We start from the raw sequence: 24,344 nt of genomic DNA on the forward strand, positions 1-24,344 counted from the left end.
ATAATCTGTCACTGTTAAAGGGGCGGCCACTGTTAAAGGGGTGGTCACTGTGAAAGTCGCTATTAAAGGGGCGGTCACTGTGAAAGTCAGTGTTAAATGGGCGGTCACTATGAAAGTCACTGTTAAAGGGGTGGCCAATGTGAAAGTCACTGTTAATAGGGCGGCCACTGTTAAATGGGCAGTCACTGTGAAAGTCGCTGTTAAAGGGGCTGTCACTGTAAATGTCACTGTTAAAGGACGTTCTTTGTGAAAGTCACTGTTAAAGGGGTGGTCACTATGAAAGTAAATGTTAAAGGGGCGGTCACTGAAAATCACTGTTAAAGTGGCTGTCTCTGTGAAAGTCACTGTTAAAGGGGTGGTCACTGTTAAAGGGGAGGTCACAGTGAAAGTCCCTGTTAAAGGGGCGGCCAATGTGAAAGTCACTGTTAAAGGGGCGGTCACTGTGAAAGTCACTGTTAAAAGGGCGGGAACTGTAAAACTCACTGTTAAAAAGGCGGTCACTGTGAAAGAGGCGGTCACTATGAATGAATGTCGCTGTTAAAGGGGTGGTTACTGTTAAAGGGGCGGTCACTGTGAAAGTCGCTGTTAAAGGGGAAATCACTGTGAAAGTCGCTATTAAAGGGGCGGTCTCTGTGAAAGTCAGTGTTAAAGAGGCAGTCACTGTGAAAGTCAGTGTTAAAGGGGCGATCACTGTGAAATTCACTGTTAACCACCTCCGGACCGCCGAACGCAGCGACGCGTCCTGGAGGTGGTTGATTGATTCCTCCTGGACGCATATACGCGCCCTCTCGCGAGACGCAAGATTTCGGTCACAGCCGGCCCGCGCATGCGCATCGCGGGCCGGCAAAAGTTAGAGGAGTATTTCATCGGCAACCTGCCAGCCAATGATCGTTGCTGGCAGGTTGCTGATTTTAAATCTAAGCAGAAGCCATCTAACACCTTATATTTATAAATATAAGGTGTTAAATGGCTTGTCTGCTCCTCTGCTGGTCCTTTTTGTCGGTTGGTTCCAGCAGAGGAGCAGACAAAACTGTGAGTACCCACCAAACACTACACTTAGCCCCAGATCACCCTCCATCACCCCATCATCCAAATTAACCCCTTGATTGCCCCTTGTCAATCACCTAGTGAAAGGGAAACTGTCACTTTTTTTTTTCACTGGTATTGACTTACAGTTTTAGGATAGTTTAGGTCCCTTGGTTAGGTACTTAGCGTCAGTTAGCGCCCAGCCCACCGCACCGCAGTCACTTATTCGCTGATTAGCGTATCGCTAATCAGCATTTGTACTTTTATAGTATCTGTAAGTGATCAAAACTGATCACAGTCAGATCTATAATTGTATTAGTGTCACATTAGCTCGCCCTCCACCCAAAACGCAGTGTTTGCCCGATCAGGCCTGATCGGTCGCCCACACGTGCGTTCACCCGCCCCCGCCCCACCGCAGTGACAAAAAAAAATATTTATTTTTGATCACTGCACAATCACTTTACAAGCACTGCGGCGATAAAAAAAATCAGTTTTGATATTTTTTATCAACCGCAGCGGCCTCCGGTACTTATCTAGCCTCCTATTTGTAAGACAGGCTTGCTTTTTTTCTTGGGTACTCTCAGGGAATACCCCGAAATTTAGTAGTCCAAATGTCAAACAGGGGGTATTCTTCTGAAGAGGCCTACAGGATTCTGACCCAGTCGGATGAGAAATGGGAACCCTCATCTGACGAATCTAGCGGGTCAGAATATGAATCTGTAGAAAGCAGTGGCAGTCTGACCCAAAGTTCGGACGAGGAGGTTGAGGTCCCTGATAGCACCAGGCGTACCAGGCCCCGTGTCGCTAGACCACAGGTTGTGCAGGATCCGTTTCAAGAGCAGCAGAGTGGGGCTGGCGCTGTTTTATTACGTGGTGAGGCATACACCAGCAGCGCAACCCATCCTGGACCTATCACCAGCACTGCCGTACAACATGGTGAAGTGGCGAGCACCAGAAGGGCATTTGAAGCTGGTACGGTGGCACGTGCAATAGTTACCCCGTTGCAGCCACCGCAAAGACAGGCCCGTAGAGCCCCTAGAGTCCCTGAGGTGCTGGCAAACCCTGATTGGCAGTCACCAACTTCAGCCGCACCATTAGTTCCCCCTTTCACCGCCCAGTCTGGAGTTCGGGTTGAGACAGCTCAGATCGGTTCGGCCCTGGGATTTTTTGAGCTGTTCTTGACTGCGGAGCTCTTGGACTTAGTCGTGGCAGAAACAAATCGGTATGCCACTCAATTTATATCCGTCAACCCGGGAAGCTTTTATGCCCAGCCTTTCCGGTGGAAACCAGTCCAAGTTTCCGAAATTAAAATTTTTCTGGGCCTTCTCCTCAACATGGGCCTGACAAAAAAGCATGAATTGCGGTCATATTGGTCCACTAACCCGATTCATCACATGCCCATGTTCTCTGCTGCTATGTCCAGGACACGTTTTGAGACCATCCTGCGTTTCCTGCACTTTAGCGACAACCGCACCTCTCGTCCCAGAGGCCACCCAGCTTTTGACCGGCTCCACAAAATTCGGCCCCTCATAGACCACTTCAACCAGAAATTTGCAGATTTGTATACCCCCGAGCAAAACATCTGCATAGACGAGTCCCTAATACATTTTACCGGGCGCCTTGGCTTCAAACAATACATCCCAAGCAAGCGTGCCCGGTATGGGGTCAAATTGTATAAGCTCTGTGAAAGGGCCACAGGCTATACCCACAAATTTCGGATCTATGAGGGAAAAGATCAGACCCTGGAGCCGGTCGGTTGCCCTGACTACCTGGGGAGCAGTGGGAAGACAGTCTGGGACTTGGTGTCACCCTTATTTGGCAAGGGGTACCATCTTTATGTGGACAATTTTTACACAAGTGTGCCCCTCTTCAGGCATTTGTTCCTAGAACAGATTGGCTGCTGTGGCACCGTGCGACCTAGTCGCGTGGGCTTCCCCCAACAGCTCGTTACCACCCGTCTTGCAAGGGGGGAGAGGGCTGCCTTGTGTAACGAAGAACTGCTTGCGGTGAAATGGAGAGACAAGCGTGACGTTTACATGCTCTCCTCCATTCACGCAGACACGACAATCCAAATTGAAAGGGCAACCCGTGTCATTGAAAAGCCCCTCTGTGTCCACGACTATAATGCGCTCATGGGAGGGGTGGACTTCAATGACCAGATGTTGGCTCCCTATTTAGTTTCCCGACGCACCAGACGCTGGTATAAGAAGGTGTCTGTATATTTAATTCAATTGGCTGCCTATAATAGTTTTGTTCTCTACAGTAAGGCTGGGAGAACACGGTCCTTCCTCAAATTTCAGGAAGAGATCATCGAGAACCTTTTGTATCCAGGAGGTTCCGTGGCCCCAACCACCAGTGTAGTGAGCCGTCTACACGAGCGACATTTCCCCAGTGTCGTTCCTGGAACCTCAACCCAACCGTCACCCCGAAAAAAATGTTGTGTCTGTAGCAGGAGTGGAATAAGGCGTGACACCCGCTATTTCTGTCCTGACTGCCCTGACCACCCTGCCCTATGCTTATGGGAGTGTTTCCGGAAGTACCACACACAGGTACACTTAGCATAGGGATTGCATCTCACAGGACAGGCACACAGGGCTATTAGGGCCCTTTCTCTCACAGCTGCTGCAAACCTCTCCTTTCACCTGGGATAAAGTGCATAATGTACTTCGCCACATCTTTGGGCGATTTGCGCTTTGCACATTGTCCCATGGGGAAGGAGAGGTTTGTTCTATAAAGGTAAAAAAAATAAAAATAAATTACCGGTAAGTAAAAACGTTCAGTTGAAAAAGTTAAAGTTTATATGTTCCGTTCAAATTTTATTATAAAGTTAATAAATTTATTGCGTTGCGGCCTGGTTTTTTCTTTTTTTTTTTTTTTTTACCTTCCAGGTGGACCAACCGATCGAATGGCTGCAGCACTGATTGGCATTCTGACAGAAGCATTGCGCTGCTGTCAGATTACACAAAAGTCGGTGTATGCGGCACTGCAAGACGAGATTTCTCCTCTGCAGTAAAAGATACGTTTGCTGAGGCATATGAGCTGAGGAGGCGGCGGTGTTCATATGCTTTGGCAAACACTTTGTATATAAAAAAAATAATAAAATCCCGGCAATGATTTATTCATTCACATCGATTGATGTGAATGGAGAAATCTGGTTTGCCAGGGCATACGGGCTAAGTGGGTATGGATGTTGGGCGGAGCTCCTATGTCCTGGCAGATGCCTTTCCCATTCTTTTTTTTTTTTGGCAGAGATTTTTTCATCCACATTAATCGATGCGAATGAAGAAATCTGTGCCGTTCATTTTTTCTTTCAGCCCAGAGGCTGAACGGAAAAAAAAAAACTCATTACCTGTATGCTCAATATAAGGAGAATAGCAGAAACTCCTAATGATTGCGGAGACCCTCAAATGCCAGGGCAGTACAAACACCCCACAATTGACCCCATTTTGGAAAGAAGACACCATGTGGTATCTCCGTACTCAGGAGAAGTTGGGCAATGTGTTTTGGGGTGTCATTTTACATATACCCATGCTGGGTGAGATAAATATCTTGGTCAAATGCCAACTTTGTATAAAAAAATGGGAAAAGTTTGGCTTTTGCCAAGATATTTCTCTCACCCAGCATGGGTATATGTAAAATAACACCCCAAAACACATTGCCCAACTTCTCCTGAGTACGGAGATACCACATGTGTGACACTTTTTTGCAGCCTAGGTGGGCAAAGGGGCCCACATTCCAAAGAGCACCTATAGGATTTCACAGGTCATTTACCTACTTACCACACATTAGGGCCCCTAGAATGCCAGGGCAGTATAACTACCCCACAAGTGACCCCATTTTGGAAAGAAGACACCCCAAGGTATTCCGTGAGGGGCATGGCGAGTTCCTAGAATTTTTTATTTTTTGTCACAAGTTAGCGGAAAATGATGATTTTTTTATTATTTTTTTCTTACAAAGTCTCATATTCCACTGACTTGTGACAAAAAATTAAAACTTCCATGGACTCACTATGCCCATCAGCGAATACCTTGGGGTGTCTTCTTTCCAAAATGGGGTCATTTGTGGTGTGTTTGTACTGTCTGGCCATTGTAGAACCTCAGGAAACATGACAGGTGCTCAGAAAGTCAGAGCTGCTTCAAAAAGCGGAAATTCACATTTTTGTACCATAGTTTGTAAACGCTATAACTTTTACCCAAACCATTTTTTTTTTACCCAAACATTTTTTTTTAATCAAAGACATGTAGAACAATAAATTTAGAGAAAAATTTATATATGGATGTCGTTTTTTTTGCAAAATTTTACAACTGAAAGTGAAAAATGTCATTTTTTTGCAAAAAAATCGTTACATTTCGATTAATAACAAAAAAAGTTAAAATGTCAGCAGCAATGAAATACCACCAAATGAAAGCTCTATTAGTGAGAAGAAAAGGAGGTAAAATTCATTTGGGTGGTAAGTTGCATGACCGAGCAATAAACGGTGAAAGTACTGTAGGTCAGAAGTATAAAAAGTGGCCTGGTCATTAAGGGTGTTTAAGCTATGGGGGCTGAGGTGGTTAAAGGGGTGGCCAATGTGAAAGTCACTGTTAAAGGGGCGGCAAATGTGAAAGTCACTGTTAAAGGGGCGGCCACTGTTAAATGGGCAGTCGCTGTGAAATTCGCTGTTAAAGGGGTGGTCACTGTGAAAGTCACTGTTAAAGGGGCGGTCACTGTGAAAGTCACTGTTAAAGGGGCAGTCACTGTGAAATTCACTGTTAAAGGGGCGGCAAATGTGAAAGTCACTGTTAAAAAGGCTGCCACTGTAAAAGTCACTGTTAAAGGGGCATTCTTTGTGAAAGTCACAGTTAAAGGGTCAGACGCTATTTAAAGGATGGTCAATGCAAAAGTCACTGTGAAAGGGGCGGTCACTATGAAAGTTACTGTTAAAGGGGCGGTCACAGTGAAAATCACTGTTAAAGGGGCGGTCTCTGTAAGAGTCACTGTTAAAAGGGCGGTCAATGTGAAAGAGGCGGTCACTGTGAAAGTCACTGTTAAAAAGGGTGCCACTGTAAAAGTCACTGTTAAAGGGGCTGTCTCTGTAAAAGTCACTGTTAAAAGGGCGGTCACTGTGAAAGAGGCGGTCACTGTGAAAGTCACTGTTAAAGGGGCGGTCACTGTAAAAGTCTCTGTTAAAAAGGGTGCCACTGTAAAAGTCACTGTTAAAGGCGCAGTCGCTTTTTAAAGGGAGGTCAATGCAAAAGTCACTGTGAAAGGGGCGGTCACTATGAAAGTTACTGTTAAAGGGGCGGTCACTGTGAAAATCACTGTTAAAGGGGCGGTCAATGTGAAAGTCACTGTTAAATGGGCGGTCACTGTGAAAGTCCCTGTTAACCACCTCCCGTCTCGCTAACGCCGAAAGGCGTGATTGCGGCGCTGCCAGGTCACACTAACGCTGATCGGCGTCATCCCGCGTGAGCCGAGATTTTCCTGTGAGCGCGCGTTCACAGGATCGCGCAGTTCACAAATTCATCTGTAGCCTGCCGACCGCGATCATTGGCTGGCAGGCTGTGGATTTTTTTAAATGACCAATCAAAGAGGTATGTCAGATGCTATTTTAAAATAGCGTCTGATATACCTGCTACCTGCTCCTCTGGTGGTCCCTTTTGCTTGGATCGAACACCAGAGGACACAGGCAGCTCTGTAAGTAGCACCAAATCACCACACTACACATTACACATTACCCTGTCATTTATTTACCCCTTATTTAGCACCTGATCACCCATATAAGACTCCCTGATCACCCCCCTGTCATTGATCACCACCCTGTAAGGGTCCCTCATCACCGCCAGGTAGTTAGCTACTTGTTAGGTAGTTAGCGCCCAGCCCACCGCACCGCAGTCACTGATTAGTCGCTGATTAGCACTAGTACTATATAGTATCTGTAAGTGATCAAGACTGTACAAGTACATTAGGGTCACCTTAGGCTCTACAAAAAACGCAGTGTTCGCCCAATCAGGCCTGATCTTGTGCGCACATTTGCATTCAGTCCGCCCCACCGCAGTGACAGAATTTTTTTTTTCTGATCACTGCAAAAACACTGTAAAATCACTATGCCGCTATAAAGATCACTTTTGAGCTTTTTGGATCTTTATTAGCGATCGCAGCTTTACTTCGCAAGCACTCCTTTTTACTAGGCAGGTTTGCTCTTTTTCCTGGGTAGTCTCAGAGGAATACCCCCTAAATTTAGTGAACCCAAAATGTCAAACAAGGGGTATTCCGCTGAAGAGGCCTACAGGATTCTGGCCTTGATGGATGAAAGCGATGGGGACGCCTCACCCGCTGAATCCAGTGGTTCAGAATATGAACCTGTAGACAGCAGTGGCACTCTAACCGCTAGCGAAGATGACGAGATTGAGGTCCCTGCTACGGTCAGGCGTACCCGATCCCATGTCAGGGTTCTGCATACCCCGAATGATGAGCCTCATTTGCAGCAGAGTGGTGCTAGCGCTGATCTTGTTTATGGTGCGGCATACACCAGCAGCGCAGCACATCCTGGACCTTCTACCAGCACTGCCGTATTCCCTGGTGAAGTGGCGAGCACCAGAAGGGCAGTTCAAGCTGGTACGGTGGCACATGCAATAACTCCCCCGTCGCAGCCACCGCGTTCACAGGCCCGTAGAACTCTTAGTCTCCCAGAGGTGCTGGCAAATCCTAATTGGCACTCCCCTGCTTCCGCCGCACCCGTATTGCCCCCTTTCACCGCCCAGTCTGGAGTTCGTGTGGAGACGGCTCATTTAGGATCGGCCCTTCAGTTTTTTGAGCTGTTCTTCACCGCGGATCTATATGACCTAGTTGTGGCAGAAACCAACCGCTACGCCACACAGTTTATTACCGCCAATCCAGAAAGCTTCTATGCCCAGCCTTACCGGTGGAAACCAGTCACAGTTTCCGAGTTAAAAAAATTTTTGGGCCTTATCCTCAGCATGGGTCTAACAAAAAAAAATGTGATTGCGGTCATATTGGTCTAAAGACCCAATACATTACATGCCCATGTTCTCTGCTGCAATGTCCAGGGCACGTTTTGAGGTCATCATGTGCTTTATGCATTTCGCTGACAATAACACCTGTCATCCAAGAGGCCACCCTGCTTATGACCGGCTCCACAAAATTCGGCCCCTCATAGACCATTTGTCATCCAGATTTGCAGATGCGTATACCCCTAATCAAAACATCTGCATAGACGAGTCCCTAGTACATTTTACCGGGCGCCTTGGCATAAAACAGTACATCCCCAGTAACCGCGCCCGGTATGGGGTCAAACTGTATAAGCTCTGTGAAAGGGTCACAGGCTATACATATCGTTTTAGGGTCTATGAGGGAAAAGACTCAAAACTGGAGCCGGTCGGATGTCCTGACTACCTGCGTGAAGACTTTGTAAGACAAATTTTTTTTTAAAATACATCATTTTCCGCTAACTTGTGCCAAAAAAATTAAAATTCTAGGAACTCGCCATGCCCCTCACGGAATACCTTGGGGTGTCTTCTTTCCAAAATGGGGTCCCTTGTGGGGTATTTATACTATCCTGGCATTCTAGCACCTCAAGAATCATAACAGGTGCTCAGAAAGTCAGAGCTGCTTCAAAATGCGGAAATTCACATTTTTGTACCATAGTTTGTAAACACTATAACTTTTGTGCAAACCAATAAATATACACTCCTTGCATTTTCTTTTATCAAAGACATGTAGAACAATAAATTTAGAGAAATTTATATAGAAATGTAGTTTTATTTGAAAAATTTTACAACAGAAAGTGAAAAATGTCATTTTTTTTGCAAAAATTTCGGTCAATTTCGATTAATATCAAAACATTTAAAAATGTTAGCAGCAATGAAATACCACCAAATGAAAGCTCTATTAGTGAGAAGAAAAGGAGGTAAAATTCATTTGGGTGCCAAGTTGCATGACCGAGCAATAAACCGTTAAAGTTGTTGAGTGCCGATTTGTAAAAAAGGGCCTGGTCACTAGGGGGGTTTAAACCTGTGGTCCTTAAGTCGTTAAAGGGGCGTTCACTGTGAAAGTCACTGTTAAAGGGGCGGTCACTGTTAAAGGGGAGGTCACTGTGAAAGTCCCAGTTAAAGGGGCGGCCAATGTGAAAGTCACTGTTAAAGGGGCGACCACTGTTAAAGGGGCAGTCACTGTAAAAGTCACTGTTAAAGGGGCGGTCACTGTGAAACTTACTGTTAAAGGGGCGGTCACTGTGAAAGTCACTTTTAAAGGGGCGGGCTCTGTGGAGGTCTTTGTTAAAGGTGTGGGCACTGTGGAAGTCACTTTTAAAGGGGCAGGCACTGTTAAAATGGCGGGCACTGTGGAGATCAATGTTAACCGCCTCTGGACCGCCTAACGCAGGATCGCGTTTCGGAGGCGGCTCACTCAGGCAGAGTCACGCATATAGGCGTCATCTCGCGAGACGCAAGATTTCCTGTGAGCGTGCGCACGTTCACAGGAACTGCAGGTAAGCGAGTGGATCTACAGCCTGGCAGGCTGTAGATGCGATTTTTTTAACCCCTAACAAGTATATTAGACGCTGTTTTGATAACAGCGTCTAATATACCTGCTACCTGGTCCCTTTTGCTTGGATCGACCACCAGAGGACACAGGCAGCTCTGTAATAAGTAGCACCAAGCACCACACTACACTACACCCCCCCGTCACTTATTAACCCCTGGGGGGTGATCAATGACAGGGGGGTGATCAATGACAGGGGGGTGATCACCCCATATAGACTCCCTGATCACCCCTTTGTCATTGATCACCCCCCTGTAAGGCTCCATTCAGACGTCCGTATGTGTTTTACGGATCCACAAAACACATACGGACGTCTGAATGGAGCCTTACAGGGGGGTGATCAATGACAGGGGGGTGATCACCCCATATAGACTCCCTGATCACCCCCCTGTCATTGATCACCCCCCTGTAAGGCTCCATTCAGACGTCCGTATGTGTTTTACGGATCCACGAAACACATGCGGACGTCCGAATGGAGCCTTACAGGGGGGGTGATCACCCCATATAGTCTCCCTGATCATCCCCCTGTGATTGATCACCCCCCTGTAAGGCTCCATTCAGACGTCCGTATGTGTTATGCAGATCCGCAAAACACGGACACCGCGGATCCGCAAAACACATACGGACGTCTGAATGGAGCCTTACAGGGGGGTGATCAATGACAGGGTGGTGATCACCCCATATAGACTCCCTGATCACCCCCCTGTAAGGCTCCATTCAGACATTTTTTTGCCACAATTTAGTGGAAATAGATTTTTTATTTTTTTTGTTTTTTCTTACAAAGTCTCATATTCCACTAACTTGTGACAAAAAATAAAATCTCACATGAACTCACCATACCCCTCACGGAATCCAAATGCGTAAATTTTTTTAGACATTTATATTCCAGACTTCTTCTCACGCTTTAGGGCCCCTAAAATGCCAGGGCAGTATAAATACCCCACATGTGACCAAGGGGTGTAGTTTCTAGAATGGGGTCATTCTAGGGGTGGTTTCTATTTTGTAAGCCTCACAAAGTGACTTCAGACCTGAACTGGTCCTTAAAAAGTGGGTTTTTTAAAATTTCTGAAATATTTCATGATTTTCTTCTAAACTTCTAAGCCTTATAACATCACTAAAAAATAAAATGTCATTCCCAAAATGATCCAAACATGAAGTAGACATATGGGGAATGTAAAGTAATAACTATTTTTGTAGGTATTACTATGTATTCTAGAAGTAGAGAAACTGAAACTTGGAAATTTGCAAAAGTTTCCAAATTTTTGGTAAATTTGGTATTTTTTTTATAAATAAAAATGATTTATTTTTTACTCCATTTTACCAGTGTCATGAAGTACAATATGTGACGAAAAAATAATCTCAGAATGGCCTACATAAGTTAAAGCGTTTTAAAGTTATCATCATATAAAGTGACACTGGTCAGATTTGCAAAAAATGGCCTGGTACTTAAGGTGAAAATGAGCCTGGTCCCTAAGGGTTTAAAGGAGCGGGAGCTGTGGAAGTCACTTTTAAAGGGACGGGCACTGTGTAGGTCACTGTTAAAGGGGCCAGCACTGTTGAGGTCACTGTTAAAGGGCAGGCACTGTGGAGGTCACTGTTAAAGGGGCTGGCACTGTGGAGGTCATTGTTAAAGGGGCGGTCACTGTGGAGGTCATTGTTAAAGGGGCGGTCACTGTGTAGGTTACTGTTAAAGGGGCGTGCACCGTGGAGGTCTTTGGGCAGACTAGATGGGCCAAATGGTTCTTATCTGCCGACACATTCTATGTTTCTACTGTCAAAGGGGCTAGCGCTGTGGAGGTCACTGTTAAAGAGGCGGGCACTGTGGATGTTACTGTTAAAGGGGAAAGGCGCTGTGGAGGTCTCTGTTAAAGGGGCGGACACTGAAGGTCACTGTTAAGGGGGCAGGAGCAACTGCTGTGGAAGTCACTGTTAAGGTAGTAGGGTACTGTGGAGGTCACTATTAAGGGGGCGGGCACTGTGAAGTTCAAAGTTAAGAGGATCGGTTGCTGTTGAGGTACCATCTTAAAGTGACTGGGCATCTGGGGGGGAGTCAGTGTTAAGGGGTGGGGGACTGTGGAGTTTACTGTTAAAGGGGCGGAGAGCTGTAGAGGTCACTGTTATGGTGGATAATGTCTATATTTTTTAACGACACACACAAGCATTAAATAAAATAGATGAAATATACCCGTGCAAAGCCAAGTCCTTCTGCTGGTCCTTTATAAACAAAGGATAGTTCGAGGTAATCTCTAGGTTTGGTTCTATGTTATTTGTACATTTTCTTTTGCATAAACTTTTTTTTACAGTTCAAATCTATATAAATCCTGGTTAATAACAAAAAAACTAATACAAAACTTTGTGTTTTTTCATATCCAAACAGGTTATAAGGCTTTGCTGCAATATGAAGGTTTTGAAGATGATTCCTCGCATAACTACTGGTGCAATCTAGGAACTATGGACATTCATCCCATAGGATGGTGTGCTATCAATAGGAAAATCTTGGTGCCTCCCCAGAGTAAGAAATTATTTTTTCCATGTCTATATTTTATTAGAACATTATACTTTTTCAGGATGTTTTTCCCACAGAATAGCACGGTGGCTCAGTGTTAAAGGGAACCTCTCATGTGGATATTTGATTATAATCTAACTAATTATATACAATCATTAACTACTAAAAAGTACCTTAGATGTATTCACTTACTGGTGTGACAGATGGTTACCTCATAATATACACACAAAGATGCCACATGCTGGGGTTCTAAGTTCCAAACCGACCAAGGACAACATCTGCATGGAGTTTGTATGTTCTCCCCGTGCTTGCGTGGGTTTCCTCCGGGTACTCCGGTTTCCTCCCACACTCCAAAGACATTCTTAGATTGTGAGCCCCATTGGGGACAGCTTGATGCTAATGTCTGTAAAGCGCTGCGGAATATAGTAGCGCTATACAAGTGCATAAAATAAATAAATCATGGTGATCACACAAACATAGAGAAGCTGTGCCTGTGTGATCATTAGGGAAGCCCGGTGGTGGCTAATTTATAAATCTGATATTCCCGCTATTTAACACCTTGGTTGTCATGGTTAATAGTAACCGTGTTCACACTGGAAAAAAATTCCATAGAAAGTGGTTTTAGATTGCAAATGCGTAAAAGGTGCACTGACATGTATGGCATTGCTGCATTCTAACAATCTAACATATTAGTGAACATATGGTGAACATTGTGAAAGATAGAACTTTGCACCTCCAAAAAATGAAAGCTTTGAACCATTGCAACAACTTATCCCCTATTCATAGGATAGTGGATAAGAGTGTGATCGTCAGGGGTCCATCCAATAATCACAAGAACAAGAGCCTTGTGTTTAACAGTTTGAATGGAGCAGCAGACACATAAGTGTGTTGACGCTTTGTTCACGTCTATGGGACTGACCGAGATAGCCAAATAGATGTGCTTGGCTATGTTGGGAAGCCCAGTAGAGTTGAAGAGAGTTTGGTGCTCCATTCAAGCGACGGAACACGGGCCCCTTTTCAAGTGATTGGCATAGGCTCCAGGAGTTGGACTGCTGACAACCAGACACTTATCTCATATTATGGGTATGAGATAAGTTTTAAAGGGAACCTGTCACCAGGATTTTGTGTATAGAGCTGAGGAAATGGGTTGCTAGATGGCCGCTAGCACATCCGCAATACCCAGTCCCCATAGCTCTCTGTGCTTTTATTGTGTAAAAAAAAATATTTGATACATATGCAAATTTTCAACAGCAGCTGGAGTGCCAAAGGTTGCTGATCCCTGTACTAGAGCATCTCAGCTATGTACAGAAAAAAGGGCTCCATATTTTTAATGAAGACCAATTGAAAAAGATTATTTTTAGCTCAAAATGAGTACAATGCCATAATAACAAAAATGCCCCCAAAAGTGTTCATAGCCTTTAAAAACTATTTTAAAATTATATATATCCTCTACCAAACAACAGTTTGAATGTGCACATTCACAGTAAAAAGACTACCATTCACACTCTGTGTCCGGTGAATAGGTATTTCCTTCTCTAGTCAGCTCCCCAGCGGTCTCCTATATCCATGAGCTGCCCACTTGATACCAGTAAAGTGGTCTTCATACAGATCTCATACATCAGGTGAAGACATTCCCCACTGCTTCTATTTTTGGTCAAGTATATAATCAAGGCTGGTGCACATACTTAAAGGGGTTATCCAATATTATAAACAGCCGTGCCCCTCAGAGGGAATATACTTACCTGGCTCCCCGCTCCCTGCGCCGCTCCTGGTCCCCGCAGCGGTGCTGCTTTTCTCTGTACATGTATGAAAACATCCAGTGTCGGGGAGAGCAGCCAATGACAGTTGGAGACGAGCCTCCCTAGCAACACCCGCATGAGGAGATATTCTTCTCATGATATTCACCCTTTTTAGACTGCTTTCACAGGATTAAAGTGTGTATTTATTATACTCGCATAGATTAAAAAGATTACTTTTATCACAATTAAAACCTTGGTATGTTGGAACCACTTCACCTAGGTTTTCACATAATGTAGGTCAGTTGGTTCCAGTTTACCATGTGATTATGGTGATTATGGTAAATTTCATCAACATTAAAATTGCAACGCCAAGAAGGACAAGCCGTAAGGTTATGCAAATCGAGGGAGCAGAAGGTGTCACTTATCTGCAGATGATCAAATTTTCAAGCATCTTCAGTATGTGGCTTGTGGGGAGGGCATAAATGCAGACTGAAAGCAAAGTTGTTAGCCACATGAAACCTCAAAAATTGGATCAAGTCCTGTGGGATGATTGTGCGATGCCCTCTGTTCGTAGACGTGCCAGTTATCGACGCTTGTTGCAAACTGAGAGGGAAAGAATCCTTGAACTGAGACCTTGGTTTATCACTTCGGCAGATCACTATGGGGGAGATTTGTCAAACTGATGTAAAGTAGAACTGGCTTAGTTGGCCATAGCAAACAATGAGATTCCACCTTTCATTTTTCACAGCTCCTTTGAAAAATGAAAGGCGGAATCTGGTTGGTTGCTTTGGCCAACTAAGGCAGTTCTACTTTACACCAGTTTGATAAATATCTCCCTATATGCCTAGGCTGAGACGTCAGCACTACTCAACATTGCATGTCCTGGTGGTTGGGAGAACAGTGATGAACTGGAATTACAGCAAGAGGTGCACATAGGCGAATCTCTGCACGGACGGATCGTCTGACTAAAAGAATGGCGCGTAGTGATCCATCCTGTACTGCAAGTGAAATTGGATGTACTGCAAGTGGAATTTGCCATCCTAGGCATCCCAAGCCTAGGGTGGCAAACAGTGTTTGCTACAGCTACAGGTGTTCTATTGGCCTCATGCAATCGTTCTCAAAGGTTATCATGGTGCACAGAAAGACTTCAATGGAGGCTCGAATGGAGGTCTATCCTCTTCAGCAATGAGGCCCACCTTCTCCGATGCAATCATAGCCAGAGATCGGTCTGGAGACAACTTGGGCAACATCATGAAGAGACCTTAAGCGAATGTACGATAGTCAGACTCCTCTAGTCTTCACTTCAAATACACTAACATTGAATTGGTTTTGGAACCGGTGGTACGGCCTAGAATGTGTCCCAGGAGCCGGTTTTCAACAGGATAATGCCAGGTCGCATGTTGCTCTTGCTATTGTGAGCAGTCTGCATGGCCTAAGCTTGCTACCATGGCCTGCAGCATTTCTGGACTTGTCTCCCATCAGGTACATCTGGGATGTCATTGGTTGACAATTGCAATCTTGATTATTTCTGTACACTAGTGAGCATATTGAGCATAGCAGAGCTTTACTCAAACATGCATTAAAGGGGTTGTCCGGGTTCAGAGCAGAACCCGGACATATCCCCATGTTCACTCCTCCGGCCCCCCTAATATGAGCATCGGAGCATTTCATGCTCCGATGCTCTCCCTTGCCCTTCGCTTTTTTGTTTATATTATTACACTTGTAGACAGAGGCTTCCGCCTAACAGTGTTCCCGGTGACATCACCAGCTCTGATGGGCGGGCTTTAGCGCTGCCCTAGCCGTTTTACAGGCTAGGGCAGCACTAAAGCCGGCCTATTAGTGCTGGTGACATCACTGGGCTCACTGCTAGCTGTAAGCCTCCACCTAGCAATCCCCATGGAGAACAACAGGATGGTATACAGTGTACGGAGAAGCACAGGGCCAGTCACACCAGAACACCACCACTAAAACTGTGCAATATAAGGCACAGATAGGTACGACCAAAAGATCAAAACGTAAGGCTCAGGGATAACCAGAATGGTGTAATATGTAAAGGTCGACCTTTACATGTTACACCATTCTGGTTATCCCTGAGCCTTACGTTTTGATCTTTTGGTCGTACCTATCTGTGCCTTATATTGCACAGTTTTAGTGGTGGTGTTCTGGTGTGACTGGCCCTGTGCTTCTCCGTACACTGTATACCATCCTGTTGTTCTCCATACTTTATATATTTTATAATAAATGAAATTTTTGATATATTAATTCCACTTGTTTGGTTTTTTGTCTATTCTGGATGTGGTACAAGTGGTAATCATAGCTGTCCAAGTTGACAGAGCTGCCTTTTTGTAGGTTAATAATAATCCCCATGGAGAGCCCAGTATGTCACCGGATTTCCAAAAAATGTGTTTGCCCTGCACGATTCAGGGCAAAGGAGAGCATCGGAGCTCTGAACCCGAATAACCCCTTTAATAACCGTGTATTTCTGCATGTGGCGCTCATACTCTATACAGAATATTTTGTTTAAATTTTTTTTTACCATTGTTATATCACTGATATGTCTAACGGTCCTGTGATTTCTATAAGAAATCACTTTTCCTCCTTGTTGTTGCAATTTGTATGTTGAGGAGAGTGTATTTGTTAATCTGTTTTACTACTTTTGCACAATAAAAATGCTTAATTCTTTTAGGAAAATTTGTTTATGTATTACTATATTCTGAGAGCCTTAACCCCTTAAGGACCGGGATTGTTTTTTCATCACATATTGTACTTCACGACACTGGTAAAATGGAGTAAAAAAATTTTAATATTTATTTATAAAAAAAATACCAAATTAGGCAAAATTTTTTAAAAATTTGCAAATTTTCAAGTTTCAATTCCTCTACTTCTATAATACATATTAATACCTGCAAAAATAGTTATTACTTTACATTTCCCATATGTCTACTTCATGTTTGGATCATTTTGGGAATGACATTTTATTTTTGGGGGACGTTACAAGGCTTAGAAGTTTAGAAGTAAATCTTGAAATTTCTCAGAAATTTTCAAAAACCAACTTTTTAAGGACCAGTTCAGGTCTGAAGTCACTTTGTGAAGCTTACATAATAGAAACCACCCAAAAATGACCCCATTTTAGAAACTACACCTCTCAAGGTATTCAAAACTGATTTTACAAACGTCGTTAACCCTTTAGGTGTTCCACAAGAATTAATGGAAAATAGAGATACAATTGGCAAATGGTGATAAAATTTCAGAATTTAGATTTTTGGGCAAATTTTCCATTTTAATCCATTTTTTCCAGTAACAAAGCAAGGGTTAACAGCCAAACAAAATGCTATATTTATTGCCTCCATTCTGAAGTTTGCCGTAAACTACTGTACTGGCACACAGTAGGACGTAGAGGGAAAGGTGCGCTGTATGGTTTTTGGAAGGCAGATTTTGCTGGACTGGTTTATTTACACCATGTCCCATTTGAAGCCCCCCTGATGCACCCCTAGAGTAGAAACTCCATAAAAGTGACCCCATCTAAGAAACTACACCCCTCAAGGTATTCAAAACTGATTTTACAAACGTCGTTAACCCTTTAGGTACTTCACAAGAATTAATGGAAAATAGAGATACAATTTAAAAATTTAACTTTTTTAGCAGATTTTCCATTTTAATATTTTTTTTCCAGTTACAAAGCAAGGGTTAACAGCCAAACAAAACTCACTATTTATGGCCCTGATTCTGTAGTTTACAGAAACACCCCATATGTGGTCGTAAACAGGGGAGCACCCAGGAATTTTGTCTAGGGGGGTCCGAAAGGCAAAAAAATGTGGCATGTGTAGTGCGCTGTGCTAATTCAATTTTTCAAAGCCCCCTTTATATTTAAAAATGCAGGGAAGGGGTGTAGTGTGTTGCGCTGATTCTTTTACTTGGCGATTCTAAAAGCCCTGTAGGAAAATAACAAAGTGGCGCCGCCCATTATTAAAAGCCCCTCTTACATATAATTGGCCACTCCCAACAAACACTGTACAGCTGACATTCTATAGTTGCGGCCTGTCTCTACACATCATACGGAGAGAGGGGGAGGCCTGTCCTGGCTGCACTGCCTGCTTCACATTATACAATAGACAGCCGGCTACAGCCAGGAAGCTCCTCCGCTTTCTTCCCTCCACAGATCCTGCTCAAGGCCTGTGGTTTCCCCCACCATCTGCCACCCGCTCGTGGCCTGCTGCCCCCCTTGACCGTCCTCACCCAGCTCTGAATCCTCCTTCTGCAAATGGCAGGGGGGGGAGCCGGAGCATCTCCTCTACTACATAGCACCACATACCTCTTACATCCAGTGATGTCACCTTTGTTGTAGACGTTCTCTTTCCTCATCTTCTCCATTCAGACCAGACCGCCATGATGATTTTTCAGCCATCTCCCATCTCTGCAGAGATTAACAGACAGACATTAGTTTCCCACATTTCCATCATCTTCACATCTTCTGAACACCCCTTCCTGCCACCCCCAATACTGTGCCCCCAATACTATACTGCAGAAACAGTCCCCCTGGAAATACTACTACCACACAGATAGTGCCCCCTTCAACAATTATTGGCACACAGTGCTCTAAAAAAATAACTGCGCCCAGACACTAATAGTATAAAGATAATGTCCACCAAAAATTATTGTGCTAAGCTGATACTGTGGCAGGGTGCCCCCCAAAGTAACAGGGCTCCCCAAAATAGAAATAATTCTCTGCCAGAGCACACTTAGTAGTAATAATGCCCCTATAGTGCCCATACTAGTAATCATGTTCCTCATAGTCCCCCAGTATTAGCAAAGCTCCGCATAATACCTCCTAGTACTAATAATTCTCCCTACAATATGACAGTACATGAAATACCCCCGCTTAGTGCCCGCTGTTGAGCTAATGTCCCCATAATGTATGCCAGTATAAAATACCCCTATATAGTGCCCCAGTAAATGCCCTCATAGTGCTCCTCTCCCCCTTCCCCATAGTGTCCCCCATAATATGCCAGTAAAAAATGCCCCTTCTAAGTGCCACCATATGCCCCAATAGTGCTCCTCTCCCCCATAGTGCCGCTCTCCCCTATAGTGCCTACCATAATGTGCCAGTAAAAAAATGCCCCCTTAGTGCCACCAGATGCCATAATGCCCCCATAATGTGCCAATAAGAATAAAGGCCCCTTTAGAGGCCCCACATCCCCTTAGTGCCCCCAAATAATGCCCCTATAGTGCCACCAGATGCCCCATAGTGCCATTCTCCCCTATAGTGCCCCCATAATATGTCAATAAAAAAAGCCCCTTTAGACCCCCCAGATGCCCCCATAGTGCTCCTCTCCCCCATGGTGCTGCCCCATAATGTGCCAGTAAAAAATGCCCCTTCAAAGTGCCACCATATGCCCCAATAGTGCTCCACTCATCCATAGTGCCGCCCTCCCCTATAGTGCCTCCCATAATGTGCCAGTAAAAAATGCCCCCTTAGTGCCACCAGATGCCATAATGCTCCCATGTGCCAATAAGAAAAAAAGGCCCCTTTAGAACCCCCACTTCCCCATAGTGCCCCTATAGTGCCACCAGATGCCCCATAGTGCCGTTCTCCCCTATAGTGCCCCCCATAATGTGTAAAAAAAAAAAGCCCCTTTAGAGCCCCCATAGTGCTCCTCTCCCCCATGGTGCCCCCCAAATAATGCCCCTATAGTGCCACCAGATACCCCCTAGTGCCGTTCTCCCCTATAGTGCCCCCCATAATGTGTAAAAAAAAAAAAAAAAAAAAAAGCCCCTTTAGAACCCCCATAGTGCTCCTCTCCCCCATGGTGCCCCCCCATAATGTGCCAGTAAGAAGTGCCACCCAAAAAAAGTACCACCAGATGCCCCATAGTGCCGTTCTCCCCTTTAGTGCCCCCATAGTGCCAGCTCTCCCCCTCCAAAAAAACTAAAAAAAAAAAAAAAAAACACACTGATACTTACCTCCATCAGCAGCGATGCGATGCAGGCTCTTCCGGCCTGTGTCCCTGCTGTGTGCTGCCCGGCTCAGGCGGCGTGATGATGACGTCATCGCGCCGCCTGAGCCTGCCTCTGATAGGCTGCAGGCATTAGTGCCTGCGGCCTATCAGAAGAACAGGGGAGGGACACACCTCTCCCTCCCCTGCCACAGCACAGGCATCTGTATCGCTGTCCTAAGGACGGCGATACAGATGGATTAGATATAGAGATGAGCGCTTCCACAATGGAAGCGCTCATCTCCTAGTACTCCTACTGCCCCCCCGGCCTCCCCCACCACCGCCGCAATTACATCCAGGGCCGCGCCGCCTGTGGTGATCGGCGGTGCGGCCCTGAAGGATTAAAAAATAATAATTTTGGCTGGTTGTTCTAGGGGGGGTCCAGACCCGCTGGACCCCCCCTTTGTAGGTGCGCCACTGGTCGGAAACTGCTGTACGGGCACACGGTAGGGCGCAGAAGGAAAGGAATGCCATACGGTTTTTGGAAGGCAGATTTTGCTGGACTGTTTGTTTTGACACCATGTCCCATTTGAAGCCCCCCTGATGCACCCCTAGAGTAGAAACTCCAAAAAAGTGACCCCATTTTAGAAAATACGGGATAGGGTGGAAGTTTTGTTGGTACTAGTTTAGGGTACATATGATTTTTGGTTGCTCTATATTACACTTTTTGTGAGGCAAGGTAACAAGAAATAGCTGTTTTGGCACCGTTTTTTTTGGGGGTTATTTACAAAATTCATCTGACAGGTTAGATCATGTGGTATTTTTATAGAGCAGGTTGTCACGGACGCGGCTATACCTAATATGTATACTTTTTTTTTATTTATGTAAGTTTTACACAATGATTTAATTTTTGAAACAAAAAAAAATCATGTTTTAGTGTCTCCATATTCTGAGAGACATAGTTTTTTCAGTTTTTGGGCGATTATCTTAGGTAGGGTCTCATTTTTTGCGGGATGAGATGACGGTTTGATTGCCACTATTTTGGGGTGCATATGACCTTTTGATCGCTTGCTATTACACTTTTTGTGATGTAAGGTGACAAAAAATGGTTTATATAGCACAGTTTTTTTTTTAGTTTTTTTTTACGGTGTTCATCTGAGGGGTTAGGTCATGTGATATTTTTATAGAGCCGGTCGATACGGACGCGGCGATACCTAATATGTATACTTTTTATTTATTTATGTAAGTTTTACACAATAACAGCTTTTTTAAAACAAAAAAATATATATTTTAGTGTACCCATATTCTGAGCCATAGTTTTTTTATTTTTTGGGCGATTGTCTCAGGTAGGGGCTCAATTTTTGCAGGATGAGGTGACGGTTAGATTGGGCGTACGCCTTTTTGATCGCTTGCTGTAGTACTTTTTGTGATGTAAGGTGACAAAAAAATGGTTTATTTAGCACAGTTTTTATTTTTTATTTTTTACGGTGTTCATCTGAGGGGTTAGGTCATGTGATATGTTTATAGAGCTGGTCGATAAGGACGCGACGATACCTAATATGTCTTTGTCTTTTCCCTATTTATTTATTTTTTTTTTACTTTTTTTACTTTATTTTTGGAAAACAACGCTTTTTTTTTTTTTTTACTTGTAAACTTTTTTTTTTTTGTAAAACTGTAATTTTATAAACTTTTTTTTTCACTTTATTATTTGTCCCACTCTGGGACTTCAACAGGACAGGGTCTGATCCATGTTTCAATGCAGCACGATACATCTGTATTGTGCTGTATTGAACTGTTAGTGTCGCCAATGCTAGTGTCGCTGTTAGTGTCGCCGATGCTGGTGGATGCAGCAGGGATCCGGCGGTCAGTAACCGCCGGATCTCTGCTGCTGATCGGGGGACCGCACGCGGGGGGGAGGAACAACTGCAGGACGAGAACGCTCGTCCTTTAGCGCTAAGTGCTGGCGATTTATGACTATCATTCTCGTCCTGGGATGTTAAGGGGTTAAAGGGGTTTTCTCATCATAGACAACGGGGGCATATCGCTAGGATATGCCCCCATTGTCTTATAGGTGCGGGTCCCACCATTGGGACCCGCACCTATATAGAGAACGGTGCCCCGCAAAGTGGTGGCTAGAGGATTCCGGTCCGGCCACCACCAAGCCGACTCCCTTATAGAAGTTAATGGGAGCATACCGCGCAAGTGAATGGGTGCCGCTACGCATGCGCAGTGTGCCCTCCTTCACTTGCGTGGCTCTGTTCTCGATATAGGTGCGAGTACCAGCGGTGGGACCCGCACATATAAGACAATGGGGGCATATCCTACCGATATGCCCCCATTGTCCATGATGAGACAACCCCTTTAAAGGGGCTGTCTCACTTCAGCAAATGGCCTTTATCATGGTGACAAAGTTAACACAAGGCACTTAATGAATTGTGATTGTCCATATTGCATTCTTTGCTGGCTTGCGGCACATTTTACTTTATCACTTTCCGTTCCATTTTTTAGGAGACTGCATGAACAAAAATGCATTTTTGTAGTTTGCTTTTCACAGCACTCGCTGTGCAGTGTATTTTTCACCCTATACAGTTGCAAGAAAAAGTATGTGAACCCTTTGGAATGATATGGATTTTTGCACAGATTGGTCATAAAATGTGATCTTATCTTCATCTAAGTCACAACAATAGACAATCACAGTCTGCTTAAACTAATAACACACAAAGAATTAAATGTTACCATGTTTTTATTGAACACACCATGTAAACATTCACAGTGCAGGTGGAAAAAGTATGTGAACCTCTATACTAATGACATCTCCAAGAGATAATTGGAGTGAGGTGTCAGCCAACTGGAGTCCAATCAATGAGATGAGATTGGAGGTGTTGGTTACAGCTGCCCTGCCCTATAAAAAACACACACCAGTTCTGGGTTTGCTTTTCACAAGAAGCATTGCCTGATGTGAATAATGCCTCGCACAACAGAGCTCTCAGAAGACCTACAATTAAGAATTGTTGACTTGCATAACGCTGGAAAGGGTTATAAAAGTATCTCCAAAAGCCTTGCTGTTCATCAGTCCGCGGTAAGACAAATTGTCTATAAATGGAGAAAGTTCAGCACTGCTGCTACTCTCCCTAGGAGTGGCCATCCTGTAAAGATGACTGCAAGAGCACAGCGCAGACTGCTCAATAAGGTGAAGAAGAATCCTAGAGTGTCAGCTAAAGACTTACAAAAGTCTCTGGCATATGCTAACATCCCTGTTATCGAATCTACGATAAGTAAAACATTACACAAGAATGGATTTCATGGGAGGATACCACAGAGGAAGCCACTGCTGTCCAAAAAAAACCATTGCCGCACGTTTATAGTTTGCACAAGAGCACCTGGATGTTCCACAGCAGTACTGGCAAAATATTCTGTGGACAGATGAAACCAAAGTTGAGTTGTTTGGGAGAAACACACAACACTATGTGTGGAGAAAAAGAGGCACAGCACACCAACATCAAAATCTCATCCCAACTGTGAAGTATGGTGGTGGGGGCATCATGGTTTGTGGCTGCTTTGCTGCGTCAGGGCCTGGATGGATTGCTATCATCGAAGGGAAAATGAATTCCCAAGTTTATCAAGACATTTTGCAGGAGAACTTAAGGCCATCTGTCCAAGTAAATCCACAACAGAATGGCTTAAACAGAAGAAAATACGCCTTCTGGAGTGGCCCAGTCAGAGTCCTGACCTCAACCCCATTGAGATGCTGTGGCATGACCTCAAGAAAGCGATTCACAGCAGACATCCCAAGAATATTGCTGAACTGAAACCGTTCTGTAAAGAGGAATGGTCAAGAATTACTCCTGACCGTTGTGCACATCTGATCTGCAACTACAGGAAACGTTTGGTTGAAGTTATTGCTGCCAAAGGAGGTTCAACCAGTTATTAAATCCAAGGGTTCACATACTTTTTCCACCTGCACTGTGAATGTTTACATGGTGTGTTCAATAAAAACATGGTAACATTCAATTCTTTGTGTGTTATTAGTTTAAGCAGACTGTGATTGTCTATTGTTGTGACTTAGATGAAGATCAGATCACATTTTATGACCAATTTGAGCAGAATTCCATATAATTCCAAAGGGTTCACATACTTTTTCTTGCAACTGTAAGTTGTGTTTGTCTATGAGACGCACCTAATTTTTACAGGAGGAAAATAATAAAAAAACATGTACTGTTAATCAGACCGCAGATATGACATCCAATGTTAATTTATACTCAGCTTGGACCCCCCAATCAGACCTTAGATCAGACCGCCATGATTAGTTAGACCCCCAATGTTATTCAGACCTCAGATCAGACAAAAAATAAATAAATCAACTCACCTATCCTTCTCCAGAACCCACCACCACTTCGGGGATTTGACGCTCTTCCTGCCACGCTCAGCAGTGACCCAACTTCACACAGCGTAGGGTCACAGAGCGAGCCTACGTCCTTACGCTGTGCACAGGTCACAACACAACGCGGCACCGACAGAAGAACAACTAGGAGCTGTGAGTACTGCCAGCACTGTATTCACTTCTCCCTGGTCCTACTGTGCACTAATGACCGCTTCCAA

The 24,344-nt window shown here is 44.4% G+C and overlaps 1 protein-coding gene across 1 annotated transcript in view; it reads left to right on the forward strand.

The window, feature by feature from the left end:
• The window catches only part of L3MBTL2 (L3MBTL histone methyl-lysine binding protein 2), an 837,765-nt gene that overhangs the window by 350,615 nt on the left and 462,806 nt on the right, over positions 1 to 24,344 (forward strand). The window contains exon 7 of the mRNA XM_040406869.1: positions 11,945 to 12,079. Coding sequence (XP_040262803.1) covers positions 11,945 to 12,079 — 135 coding nt within the window. The remainder of the gene's footprint in view (positions 1 to 11,944; positions 12,080 to 24,344) is intronic.

Source organism: Bufo bufo, chromosome 9 (assembly GCF_905171765.1).
Source record: "Bufo bufo chromosome 9, aBufBuf1.1, whole genome shotgun sequence".
NCBI classification, from domain to species: domain Eukaryota; kingdom Metazoa; phylum Chordata; class Amphibia; order Anura; family Bufonidae; genus Bufo; species Bufo bufo.